Source organism: Thunnus albacares, chromosome 1 (genome assembly GCF_914725855.1).
Source record: "Thunnus albacares chromosome 1, fThuAlb1.1, whole genome shotgun sequence".
NCBI classification, from domain to species: domain Eukaryota; kingdom Metazoa; phylum Chordata; class Actinopteri; order Scombriformes; family Scombridae; genus Thunnus; species Thunnus albacares.
Genome location: NC_058106.1, coordinates 40092850 through 40105948, shown reverse-complemented (window position 1 = coordinate 40105948; position 13099 = coordinate 40092850). Strand labels below are relative to the sequence as shown.

The 13099-nt window shown below is 43.5% G+C and overlaps 4 protein-coding genes and 1 long non-coding RNA gene across 6 annotated transcripts in view; 3 read left to right on the top strand and 2 right to left on the bottom strand.

Annotated features, from left to right (window-relative positions):
- The window catches only part of LOC122986944 (NLR family CARD domain-containing protein 3-like), a 31978-nt gene extending 31247 nt beyond the window's left edge, over positions 1-731 (top strand). The window contains exon 9 of the mRNA XM_044358490.1: positions 53-731. Within this exon, the coding sequence (XP_044214425.1) occupies positions 53-192 (140 nt within the window). The 3' untranslated portion in view covers positions 193-731. The remainder of the gene's footprint in view (positions 1-52) is intronic.
- LOC122986896 (NLR family CARD domain-containing protein 3-like) overlaps positions 1-13099 on the top strand; it is a 1497050-nt gene that overhangs the window by 61506 nt on the left and 1422445 nt on the right. The window lies entirely within an intron of this gene.
- LOC122986857 (NLR family CARD domain-containing protein 3-like) overlaps positions 1-13099 on the bottom strand; it is a 934102-nt gene that overhangs the window by 429593 nt on the left and 491410 nt on the right. The window lies entirely within an intron of this gene.
- Positions 2599-13099, bottom strand: part of plekhg4 (pleckstrin homology domain containing, family G (with RhoGef domain) member 4) — a 32161-nt gene continuing 21660 nt past the window's right edge. Inside the window, exons 11-22 of one of the 2 annotated variants that reach the window (XM_044358274.1) lie at positions 9878-10776; positions 9399-9648; positions 8764-8853; positions 8237-8461; positions 6267-6437; positions 6008-6188; positions 5800-5916; positions 5321-5462; positions 4487-4596; positions 4223-4410; positions 3837-3900; positions 2599-3059 (exon numbers count right to left, since the gene is read on the bottom strand). In XM_044358274.1, the coding sequence (XP_044214209.1) occupies positions 3862-3900; positions 4223-4410; positions 4487-4596; positions 5321-5462; positions 5800-5916; positions 6008-6188; positions 6267-6437; positions 8237-8461; positions 8764-8853; positions 9399-9648; positions 9878-10776 (2412 nt within the window). In that variant the 3' untranslated portion in view covers positions 2599-3059; positions 3837-3861. The remainder of the gene's footprint in view (positions 3060-3836; positions 3901-4222; positions 4411-4486; positions 4597-5320; positions 5463-5799; positions 5917-6007; positions 6189-6266; positions 6438-8236; positions 8462-8763; positions 8854-9398; positions 9649-9877; positions 10777-13099) is intronic. The other variant, XM_044358283.1, reaches the window with a different exon arrangement.
- LOC122987926 overlaps positions 6445-13099 on the top strand; it is a 7676-nt gene continuing 1021 nt past the window's right edge. Inside the window, exons 1-2 of the long non-coding RNA XR_006404665.1 lie at positions 6445-7348; positions 7902-7911. This is a non-coding gene — a long non-coding RNA (uncharacterized LOC122987926). The remainder of the gene's footprint in view (positions 7349-7901; positions 7912-13099) is intronic.

The window sequence follows — 13099 nt, the reverse complement described above, 5'->3', positions numbered from 1 at the left end:
GTGGACATTCTCAGGTATGGACAGACAGGTGGAGTTTCTCAGGTATGGACAGGTGGACATTCTCAGGTATGGACAGACAGGTGGACATTCTCAGGTATGGACAGACAGGTGGAGTTTCTCAGGTATGGACAGACAGGTGGAGACTCTCAGGTATGGACAGACAAGTGGACATTCTCAGGTATGAACAGATAGGTGGACACTCTCAGGTATGGACAGACAGGTGGGCACTCTGACTAACTGAGGGACTCTGGTTTATGTTTAATGGTGGATATGAGTGAAGGTGTATGAAGTTGACTGTGACTTTGTCTCTTCCTCCAGGATGGACCATGGTGGACCGCAGACACTGAAACCTGGGCTGAGGAAGTGTGAGTGTGTTTTCAGTTTGATTCATGAGAACTTTGAGAAGAACTGGATGAAATATGTAAAAGAAGTGAAAAAAGTTCAAAATGATGGAAAATCTGTTTCAGCCTAACTTGACATTTATCTTGAACCAATGAATCCATGAAACAGAAATTTCCTTCTGTTTGTCACAGTTCAGGAGTTAAAAGAGAAATGTTTTATAAATGGCAATATGGTGGCGCTACCTGCTCCAAAACGTCACTCATGTCTCTCCTGCAGTTCATTCATTCATACTGACTTCAGCTGTTTGGAGCATTTGGACAAAAATCTGTTTCTAACAGACAGTTTGAGATTAAAATAACAGACTTGATGTGCAAAGACCTTCACAGACGCAGCTGGAATGAAGTTTAACTTTGAATTTGGCAAAAAAAAATTCTCATCAAAAGGTCCACTTACTCTGTATCTCCAAAGCTTTCAGTCACATCTCATGGCCTTCCTCAGTGGATGGAGTGTCTCAGTTGTCACGGAGATGGTTTAAGTTTGAATGGTTTAATTTCAGTGATTGTCAGTAAAGTTGTTAATAAATCAACAGATGATAAACTGCAGCTGTATTGTGTCTTGTTCTCTCCATCAGATGCCTGTGAACTGGAACTGGACACAAACACAACAAACACAAAACTCAAACTGTCTGACAACAACAGGAAGGTGACATATGTGGAGGAGGATCAGTCATATCCTGATCATCCAGACAGATTTGATGTCTGGCCTCAGCAGCTGTGTAGAAATGATCTGACTGGTCGCTGTTACTGGGAAGTTGAGTGGAAAGGAGACGTTTATATATCAGTGACTTACAGAGGAATCAGAACGAGAGAACACAATGATGCCTGTTTGTTTGGAAGGAATGATCAGTCCTGGAGTCTGTACTGCTCTGATGGTGCTGTTTACTCTGTCTGTCACAATAAGACAGTAACATCCATCTCCTCCTCCTCCTCCTCTTCCTCCGTCTCTAACAGAGTAGCAGTGTATGTGGACTGTCCTGCTGGCACTCTGTCCTTCTACAGAGTCTCCTCTGACACACTGATCCACCTCCACACCTTCAACACCACATTCACTCAGCCTCTGTATGCTGGGTTTGGGTTTGGGCTCTGGTCACCTGGTTCGTCAGTGTCTATGTGTCCTCTGTAGGAGGAAGAGTCTCTCCTGTGTACAGAAACTCTGCTGACTGCAGATCAGCTGCTGAAATCCAACATCAAACACACTCTGCACTGTGAAGCAGATCTGTCTCAGACTCAAACACTCAATTATTTTTCCTTCTACATGATTCATTGATTTGTCTCAGTTGACTCTGCTGTTGTTACTGTCAGGATCCAATGAGCAGCTTGCAGCTCTATTCATGTTTTAATAAAATAACATCTGTCCAGCTGTGGAAGCCCAGAGTGTTTTTGTTGTTCTCACATGTATTTTATCATATCATCATCATTAAAAACTATTCATGGCATTATTATTGAAAGCGTCCTCATTTATAATATAATATAAATAACAAGCTTTTAAAATACAACACATTGTTAAAGATGAAACCAGTGGTTTCCAACCTTTTTGGCTTTTGACGTCTTACAAAAAGCAGTGTGTAGTTGGGGTCACATTTCACATGTCTATGAGTTGTTAACAGCTCCACCAAATAGTGATTTTTCCCTCTAAACTTCTCACATGCTTTTATTTCAATAAATGTTCAAATGATCCAATATTTCAGCAAAAATCAAAGATTAGAGAAAAAGTCCAAAAACTGAAAACAGATTTGTGTATCAGAACTTTGTTTTTTCTTCTTTCCTCTCCCATTAATCATCTCACGACCCCTCAGATTTATCTGCTGACCCTTTGGAGGGACCAGACCCCTAGATTGGGAACCACTGGACTAAACTAGCTAACTGTATATAAAGTAGTGTAAACTAGCTCCACCTCCAGCAGCTACAACAGTAACATGCTGCTCTAACACTGATGCTTCACTATTAATAATCTAATGATGTCATATATAATAATATATCAGTCAGAGGGACCAAACCACTACTTTTACTGCAATACTTTAACTACATCAAGCTCATAATACTTATGTACTTTTACTGCAATACTTTAACTGCATCAAGCTCATAATACTTATGTACTTTTACTGCAATACTTTAACTACATCAAGCTCATAATACTTATGTACTTTTACTGCAGTAACAGATGAATCTCTTGATAAACTTCAGACTGAAACTTTGATCAGTTTTGAACAAACTCATGTTTATTATTCAAGTAAGAAAAGTGACAGCAGACGCTCGGCTGTGGGTTTACAGATATTTACACACATGTACAGTTAGTCCAGCTGATCCTGGACCAGCTCAGACACAAACCTGTCCTCCTCACAGACTGGACGAGCTGCTGGCAGACTGACTCTGGATCAGCACCACAAACAAACAACATAAACAACAACAACAGCAGCTGTGAGGAGTCAAACTACAGACGACAACAACGTTAGAAACTAACAGTCATTATTTACAGACTCTACGTACCTGCACTGCAGCAGAACAACATAAATAAAACAATATTTTAAACACAGCTGCTTTCAAAAATCATACAAAATATAAGTGTTTTTTTAGTGTAACAGTGCTGTTTAAACGCTGCCTTCAGTGTCTGATTCAAACGGTCGGAAAACTCCAAACTGCAGCAGGAAGGAGACGAACCTGCAGACACAGAGAACATAATAGAATATATTACATTAATATATAATGGAGATACTTTATAAACACATGAAGATACACAAGATATATGATGACTTTCTCCCATGTTCACTGTTGATGTATTTTTCTATATCCACTATTTTCCTTTATATGTTTTAACACAATAAATGTATTTACATTGAACAGCAATGATCATTTGAATTTGAGAATCATTATTTTTCAACTTTGTTTTCTTTTATTAATGATTGATCAGTAATCTTATTTGTGAGTTTGAACAATGGAAAACATGATGGAAATATGACGTTTCTGTTAGTTTCAGTGAGGTAAGTGTTAAACTTGTCCTGATGGTGGCGCCAGAGGAAAACTCATCTTGTTACCTAAATCAAAACAGCTGCACTAAAGTAACTTTAAGCTTTTAATGTTATTCATTTTAGCATGTTAGCATGCTATGTTAGCATCAAAGTCCAGCTGACACTGATTTGAATTTGGTCTCATTTTCTGAGCTGAAACTCCGATGAAGAGGAAACAACAGTTATCAGGATTGATTGTTCCTCTGGGTAGAAATGACTGAAACAAACTTCGATGAAACTCATTCAACAGTTATAACGATATTTTATTCTGAGCTCTGACATCACATCTGTGCAGTGTTGATCTGCAGTAACTAGTGATAAAGTTTCTCCTGATGAGCTCAGCAGCTGCTGCAGTGATGTCGGGACTGTTTGGACTGAGACACACAGCTGTGGCAGGAGGAGGATGTTACAGAGCGATGAGTTCACTTACAGTCCGGTCCATCAGGTCAGCTGACTCACACGATGGTGGCCGGGCCGATGACTGGAGACGCTTTCTGAGGATGGACAGGAAGAGAGATCATGTGATCAGAGTTTCTTCTCTCTGCTGACAGCAGGAGGCTGCGTTACATTATTCTATCACAGTAACTGGGATTTACAGGCACCTTGTATTTGTTCTATCTACAGTAGATTTGTTTTGATGTAAACTATGAAAGTCCAAACTTCCATCATGGGCCCAAATATTTCATGGGGCCAGATTTGGCCAACAGGCCGCTGTTTGCCCACCACTGTCTTAGAATATACATGAGCTGAGTACTGATGCGTCTGTTTTGAGCTCAGTGCAGGTAAAGCAGACGCAGGTGACAGCAGTAAACTCACAGGTGAAATGTACTGGCTGTTGAGGTGCTGTTTGTTGGAGGAAGAGGAGGATGAGGAGGAGCAGGAGGGCTGGCCGGGGGGGCCGGACTCCTCGGGCAGCGCCTCCTGCAGGTGAGAGGAGACGCAGCCGCTGTCGGAGCCGGTGGAGCCGGAGAGACAACGAGACGAAGAGTCTGAACTCTCTGTAGCTGCGAGAGAAAAACATCCTGCTGTTAAACCATCAAGTTCATCCAGAAAACAAACTGTGAGGGTGTGTGAACGTACTCATAGAGGGCTGACTGCCCGTCTCATGCTCCTGCTCGTCTTCCTCAATACACGACGTGATGAAGGAGCCTTCAGCAGCAGAGGAGGAGGAGGAGGAGGGCAGGGCTTGACTGGAGGAGGAGAAAACAGTCACTTATTGATGATGAGGAGGTGTTTCCTGTAGCTGTGTGTGTGTGTGTTACTGTGTGTGTGTGTTACTGTGTGTGTGTGTTACTGTGTGTGTGTGTTACTGTGTGTGTGTAGTTTAGTGTGTGTGTGTGTGTGTGTGTGTGTGTTACTGTGTGTGTGTGTGTGTAGTTTAGTGTGTGTGTGTGTGTGTGTGTGGGTTACTGTGTGTGTGTGTGTGTGTGTAGTTTAGTGTGTGTGTGTGTGGGTTACTGTGTGTGTGTGTGTGTGTAGTTTAGTGTGTGTGTGTGTTACTGTGTGTGTGAGTGTGTGTGTTACTGTGTGTATGTGTGTGTAGTTTAGTGTGTGTGCGTGTTACTGTGTGTGTGTAGTTTAGTGTGTGTGTGTGTAGTTTAGTGTGTGTGTGTAGTTTAGTGTGTGTGTGTGTAGTTTAGTGTGTGTGTGTGTAGTTTAGTGTGTGTGTGTAGTTTAGTGTGTGTGCGTGTTACTGTGTGTGTGTGTGTGTGTGTAGTTTAGTGTGTGTGCGTGTTACTGTGTGTGTGTGTGTGTAGTTTAGTGTGTGTGCGTGTAGTTTAGTGTGTGTGCGTGTTACTGTGTGTGTGTGTGTGTGTGTTACTGTGTGTGTGTGTAGTTTAGTGTGTGTGTGTTACTGTGTGTGTGTGTGTGTGTGTGTGTGTGTAGTTTAGTGTGTGTGTGTGTGTGTGTTACCTGTACATGTGCAGGTTGAGCGGTCCCAGCAGGCTGGAGGAGGAGGGTCCTGATGAAGAAGGGTCAGAGGTCACCGTTCCACGTTTAAAAGGGTTCGAGTGGTCGAACACGGAGACGGCGATGGACGCCCGCGTTCTGGCACCTGAACACACACACACACACACACACACACACACACACACACACACACACACACACACACACACACACACGTTATTGATCCCACCTTCACATAACTAATCATCGTCAGTTCATTATTCAGTTTTTGATGATCTAAAGAATAATCAATAACTATTTTATTGACTTATAGATTGATTAAATTATATATATTAATATTTCTCACTGGTTGGTTTCAGCTTCCAGGTGAACTGAACTGCTGATCACAGCAACATATTGATTAACAAGTTAACTGATCAATAACAACGATTGACAGCGTCCTGATGTGAGCTGGTAGAGGTGTTGGTGTTGGTGTTGGTTACCTCTGCTCTTCATGATGTAGTGAACAGCTCGGTCGCTGATGGCCGCGTCGCTCGGCTGGATGTCCAGGAACGGTTTGTTTCCGACTCCCATGGAGACCATCTCCTTCAGACGCATCTCTGAACACACAACAAGAGTCAGCCAATGATCACCGAGGACGAAGAGGAGAGGATGAAGAGCAGCAGACAGGAGCTGCCTGTCTGTCTGTACCTTTGTTCCTGGTCGCCTGGGTCCACAGGATGCGGGCGATGTCGCTCGTCCAGGCGTGTTTGATGTCTGCGGCGGCGGCCTGGAGGATGAAGGTCTGATTCTTAGTCGTCCTCCTTCTGAACCAGATCTCAAAGCGCAGCCCGTTGTCTCCCGTCGACTCCGTCAGACCCACATCTGCTGTCTGGACCACAAACACCACTTTAATGTCTCACAGTCTGATTGTGTCCGATGTTTGTGGACTTGTGGCCGCCGTGTTTACCTTGAAGGAGTGTTTGTAGATGAACACGTCCAGCCCGCCCTCCATCTTCTTAGGTTTACTGAAGAGAACGAGCTCCTCGAACAGGAAGACGTGACGCTGACATTTCCTCCTCCCCGTCCAGACAGTGAACTCGTCCTGCCGGATCAGCTGACCCTGCTCCTTCAGGTTCACCTGCAGAGAAACACGGAGACACAGAATCACTGTTTGTTCATGTTGTTTTCTGTCGTTTTGTTTTCTTCTTCTATTCTGTACAAACAACATCTACTTCCTGTCTGTCCGTCCTGCAGAAGGGTCCTCCTCTGTTCTTCTTCCTGAGCTTTCTGACATTTATTACCTGTTAAATTGTTGTTTAGGGAGTTTTTCCTTATTTGATTCGAGGGTCTGAGGAGAGACGACGTGTTGCTGTACAGACTGTAAAACCTCCTGAGGTTCATTTGTGATGAGATGAGAAAAACTTTAATGTTATGAAGGAAAGTTGTCTTGAGCAATCAAGCAACACATGACAATACAATACAACACAATACAACACAACACAATACAATACAAGGACAAAACCATATGTCATAGGCGAGACAGTGCAGTGGTTCTGCACATAACAAGACATATCCAGTAAAACACAACAGGTCAGTGCAGTAGAACATGATACTGTACATTAGTCAGAAACCAGCAGATCTATTAATGCTTCAGATGTTTGACTGTACAAATAAACTGACTTGACTTTGGAGATAAAATGAGATTCTGTTCCTCACTGGATGGGAAACAGTTTTCTGTCAATAACAGAATGTTGACGCAACACAGTCATAACTTTAAAGGAATCATGTTATGAGTTATGAATGTGAAGCTTTCCTGTTGTTGTTTTTTTGTCTACCTTAGAGTCAGTACAGGTTTGTGTTTTCTCTCCATCATCCTGAACATAAAAAAACACAACATGCAGGCAACAGTGGAGCTGAAAACGACACATTAAAGGATCAATCTGCTGATTTTCTATATTTGTCTTCATGTTTGGATCCAAACCAGCAATCAACTGATCTACTGACCAGTACTGTGTTTGTATCAAAGCTGATATATCTGATTAAAAACACGTCAGTGAGTCACAGCGCTGCACTGGGTCACATGATCCTTCATCATGAAGAGTTTGGTCACGTTAGTCTACAGTAACATGTAATAAACTCCTCTGAAGGAAGGAAAGAGAAAACTTCCCATCAGAAACATTTCTCAGCAGCAGGAAGCTCAGAGGCTCCATCATGTTGACCAGCTGATCCAAAGAAAATGATGAAAATCACTCCAGGTTTTTAGCTGCAGGTTTATGAGGATCAATAACATGATTTGGATTTAATTAATTCTTGAAAGTCAAACTCTAAATGTTCAGTTTGTTTGTTGTTTGCAGGTAAATCTGAGTGTCAACAAGTAAACAAACATGATGCTACTGAGAAAACAGACCTGAGGAATCCCACAGCTGCTGACACCTTGTTACATTTGTAGTTTCTGTTTTTGATATATAAATAAACGTTATTATTATTATTATTATTATTATTATTATTATTATTATTATTACTATTACTATCATTATTATTATTATTATTACTGTGGCAGCTTTGGAAGAAGCTGAACAACCTAATCTTCAAAGTTTAACAGTGTGTGTTGTGTTTACAATAAATAAACTGTTTCCTGTTAGAGACGAAGACGTCAGTCAACTAATGACTGTTTTTATTATCTATTAATTTGGTATTTTAGTGATTAATACATTAATCAGTTGGTCTGTAACACGTGAAAACAGTGAAAATGTCTGTTGCAGTTTCCTTAAAGATCAGTTTATGTGTTAAATGTCTTGTTTTGTTCGACTAACCGTCCAAAACATAAAGATATAAAAACAGTTCAAATGAATAAAATCCTCACAAGACGTAACTGATCGTCTTTGATCAATAAATGATTCTTTTCTGTTAACTTATTGTTGTTTCTGTTACACTTACATCACAGTTACGGATGGCGTCCATTGCCAGCAGGTCGTTGCCGTGGCGAAGCTGGAACTTGACCATGTTGGTGGCGGCCTGCAGCGCCACGAGCTCCGCCTCCTGGGCCACGCCCACCTCCTTCATGAGGTCAGTGAGCAGCAGAGCGTATTTACTCATCCTCTGGACAGGCTTCAACAGGTACGAAGACAAATCCATCTTATCCCCCAACTCCACCTGCTTCCTCTACGGGGGGGGGAGGAGGAAGAGGAGGAGGAGAGAGAGGAAGAGGAGAAGGAGGAGGAAGAGGATGAGGAAGAGGAGGAAGAGGAGGAGGAGAGAGAGGAAGAGGAGAAGGAGGAGGAGAGGAGGAGAGAGGAGGAGAGGAGAGGAGGAGAGAGGAGGAGGAGGAGGAGGAGGAGAAGGAGGAGGAAGAGGAAGAGGAGGAGGAAGAGGAGGAGGGTCAGTTTCAGTTGGTTGTATTGAGTCAAGAATGAAAGTATATGGAGAACAGCCCACACTCAGAGGTCAGAGGTCAGAGGTCTCACCCTGAAGAAGGAGTGTCCGTGGTTGGCCAGCAGAGAGTCGGACTTTGGTTTGTTTTTGCTGTACAGAGCGTAGAGACTGAACTGCTCCTGCTGTTTAGAGACAAACATTGATTCTTAATAAAAAATGCTCTATAAACAAAAGTATCATTATTATTATTATTATTTTTATTATTATTATTGACATCATTGGTGTTTGAGGGTTAAATGTTTAGAAGAAAAACTGTGCAGCTGATACATAAACAAAGCGTGTGCGTGTTAGCATGCGTGTGTTAGCTTGTGTGTGTGTTAGCATGTGTGTGTTAGTGTGTGTGTTAGCATGTGTGTGTTAGCATGCGTGTGTTAGCTTGTGTGTGTGTTAGCATGTGTGTGTGTGTTAGCGTGTGTGTGCGTGTTACTGTGTGTGTGTTAGCATGTGTTTGTTAGCGTGTGTGTGTTAGCATGTGTGTGTTAGTGTGTGTGTTAACGTGTGTGTGTGTTAGCGTGTGTGTGTTAGCAAGTGCGTTAGCGTGTGTGTGTGTGTGAGTGTGTGTGTGTTACCGTGTGTGTGTTAGCATGTGTGTGTTAGTGTGTGTGTGTTAACGTGTGTGTGTGTTAGCATGTGTGTGTTAGCATGTGTGTGTGTTAGCGTATCGTACGTGTCTCAGGAAGCAGTGCGGCGCTCTCAGCGGGTGTTTCCAGCAGGCCTCCAGCTCTCTCAGGAAGAACTGACTGTGGAAGTCCAGAAGTTTCTCGAGGTTCCCGAAGACGACGGAGCGTTTCCCCCTCAGGTCCTGAGGCAGGTCGGCTCGGTCCATCTCTGGGAAGTAGTGATGGATGATGTAACGCAGAGAGCGAACGTACTCTCGCTCCGTGGTCACCATCTCCTCCACGATGTGTCGCAGCTTACTGCAGAGACCACACATGACGAGCTTTACAGACATCAACTAACCAACTAATGTTTGTCTCCTTCGTCTCTTTAAACCTCAGAGCAGAAACTTCTGACTGTTCAAAGTCAAAGCTGAAATCTAAAGTAACATCTACATTCTGTAATTACTTTATAATGTTGTCTTTTCTTGATAATGTGGAGCCCTGCTGGATACCCGTCTTACTAACCCCCCTCAGGTTCGTTACCCACCTTCCTCTGGGTCGAGGGTCTGCTGCGGGGCTGCCGGTGGTCCTGGGGGTTCCTGGTGTCCCGGGGCTGCGTAGCCCCTGTCCCGCCCAGCCGTGAGCAGCCGTTCTGGGGCAGAGTGTGTGGTCGGCCGCCTCGGAGCTGCTGACCTCCAGACCGCGGATGAACACGCCGGTGTTTCCTCGGCGCACCGGCTCACTGAGGGCGCGAGGACACGGTCCGTACCGGGACACCTCGGGGGTGGAGGGACAGTCGAAGCTCTGGGTCTTCCTCAGCTGCTGACGTCTGCTGGAGGAGAAGGAGGAGCAGGAGGAGGAGGAGGAGCAGGGGGAGGAGGGGGCGAGGCTGGCGGAGGAGTTGAGGCGGGGCAGGCTGGGACTGGAGGAGCAGAGATCCACCCGGTCTGAAGCCTCGTCTGAGGAGACGCTGCGGAACAGACGCTGGAGGAGCGGGGTGTGCTGCGGGGTGAGGAGGGAGGAGGAGGAGGTGGGTGAGGAGGTGACGCTGTCCTCGGGGGGGCTGGAGGAGGTCTCCCGGCCCCCCCACAGTCCTGACAGCGTCTTCCTGCTGAGGGAGGCGGAGCTTCTGCTCTGGGTGGAGTCAGAGCGCCTCCTGTGGGCGGAGTCTCGAGTCCTTAACGCCGCCTCCATCTTCCTGTCAAACATCTTCTTGGTCTCCTGACACTTGGACCAGGCGAAGCTCCACTGACGGAGGCCTCGCTCGCCCCGCAGCTCGCCCGCCGCCGCCTTCATCTCCTGAAAGTGGGCGTCTGGGATTGGCGGGTGCTGGCGGTGGTAGTCCTCCAGGCAGCCAATCACAGCCTGGCATTTGTCTGGCAGCGTGCAGTCCTCCATACTGATACCGGCTAGGTGTCGCATTCCCTCCAACGCCCAGCCATACGCCTGCAGAGAGAGAGAGAGAGAGAGAGGGTCAACATGTGACATCATCACTCAGGTTCACCTCTGACCTTTAACCTCCAGCAGCAGTTTGACCCTCTCTTGAAGGAAATGATGATAAACTTCAGTTTGTGTTCAGTATTTATTCTCTGATAGTTCATTGAAATCATCATTTTATCATCTTAAGTCATTTGTATTTATGAATTTCACCTCGAGGTTCATCCTGAATATTTTCTTTGTTTTTGCTTCTATTTTTCTATTTTATTACAGTTTTTACTGTGAGGTTCATATGTGGAGTTATTTCACTTATTTTCTGATCTTTATGTTTGACTTGTTGATCAGTGAGATTATAAATTGTTGTTTTGTGGAACGTATGAAGACCGCTGTGGAAACTGATGAAGATCTAAATAAAGAGTCTTATAGGGAGCAGAAGCATCAGCAGCTAGTTTATCTGTTTACATGATTAACATGTGGAGCAGCAGGTTCCATCAGAAGCTCCGGACTCGTCTCTCCGCTGATACACGTTCATGTTTTTGCCATAATGAGCACAGCGGATATCAGAGAGGCTCTTATCAAACGGCAGGTTCACATTTACAAGACATATTAAACTGTCTCAGTGTGGTCTGGTCTTAGGACTGGATACCTCCCAGCAGGAAGCAAAAAACAAAAGAGGGACAAATTACTGGAAAGGCTAAATGACATATGAACATGGGTCATTTGGTCCTGGACGAGTCCTCAATTTATCCAAACCAGCTCAAGACTGGACACAGGAGGAGAGACCACATGAGCTGTAACTAAAAACAGGTTTAATGTACAAACTTACAAGAGAAATGAAACTAAAGACCAACAAAACCAAACAGGTGGAAGTCAAAGGAGAACAGTCAGGTGACGACACACATGTAGTCAACACCTCCACTGAGTTACTGGATCATTCCCAGTCTGTCTGATACCCAGAGGTGGAAGAAGTACTCAGATACTTTACTGCAGTAAAAGTCCCAATACAGCAATGTATAAAAATACTCCAATACAAGTAAAACTGCTGCATGAAAAATCCTCCTACAGTAAAAGTACATAAGTATTATGAGCTTGATGTAGTTAAAGTATTGCAGTAAAAGTACATAAGTATTATGAGCTTGATGTAGTTAAAGTATTGCAGTAAAAGTACATAAGTATTATGAGCTTGATGTAGTTAAAGTATTGCAGTAAAAGTACATAAGTATTATGAGCTTGATGTAGTTAAAGTATTGCAGTAAAAGTAGTGGTTTGGTCCCTCTGACTGATATATTATTATATATGACATCATTAGATTATTAATAGTGAAGCATCAGTGTTAGAGCAGCATGTTACTGTTGTAGCTGCTGGAGGTGGAGCTAGTTTACACTACTTTATATACAGTTAGCTAGTTTAGTCCAGTGGTTCCCAACCTAGGGGTCGGGCCCCTCCAAAGGGTCAGCAGATAAATCTGAGGGGTGGTGAGATGATTAATGGGAGAGGAAAGAAGAAAAAACAAAGTTCTGATACACAAATCTGTTTTCAGTTTTTGGACTTTTTTCTCTAATCTTTGATTTTTGCTGAAATATTGGATCATTTGAACATTTATTGAAATGAAAGCATGTGAGAAGTTTAGAGGGAAAAATCACTATTTGGTGGAGCTGTTAACAACTCATAGACATGTGAAATGTGACCCCGACTACACACTGCTTTTTGTAAGACGTCAAAAGACAAAAAGGTTGGAAACCACTGGTTTCATCTTTAACAATGTGTTGTATTTTAAAAGCTTGTTATATTATCCATTGTGTCAAATCTTCATCTGAAAAGTAACTAAAGCTGTCAAATAAATGTAGTGGAGTAGAAAGTACAATATTTCCCTCTGAAATGTAGAAAGTAGCATCACATGGAAATACTCAAGTAAAGTACAAGTACCTCTAAACTGAACTTGAGTAAATGTACTTTGATAACAAATGTTTTGCATTGTTGAGCCTTTTATTCCTCTCGAGCTCTTTGCAAACAGTCTTTCTACTGTTGTACATGCTGCTGTCTGTATTTAGTTGTTAAATGATCAGTTGAGTCTGAACAGTCTGATAATAAAACAGAGACGAGGTCAGAGGACGACATCGGCCTCAAGCTGCTAGTGAGAAGCTTTGAAGTGTGTATTGATGTGTGTTTGGGCGCCACAAAGGAGCCGACCGCCGACCTCCTTTTTGTTGAGGTTTGGAGGGGGAGGAATGTGTGTGTGTGTGTTAGTGTGTGTTAGTGTGTGTGTGTTAGTGTGTGTTAGTGTGTGTTAGTGTGTGTGTGTTAGTGTGTGTTAGTGTGTGTTAGTGTGTGT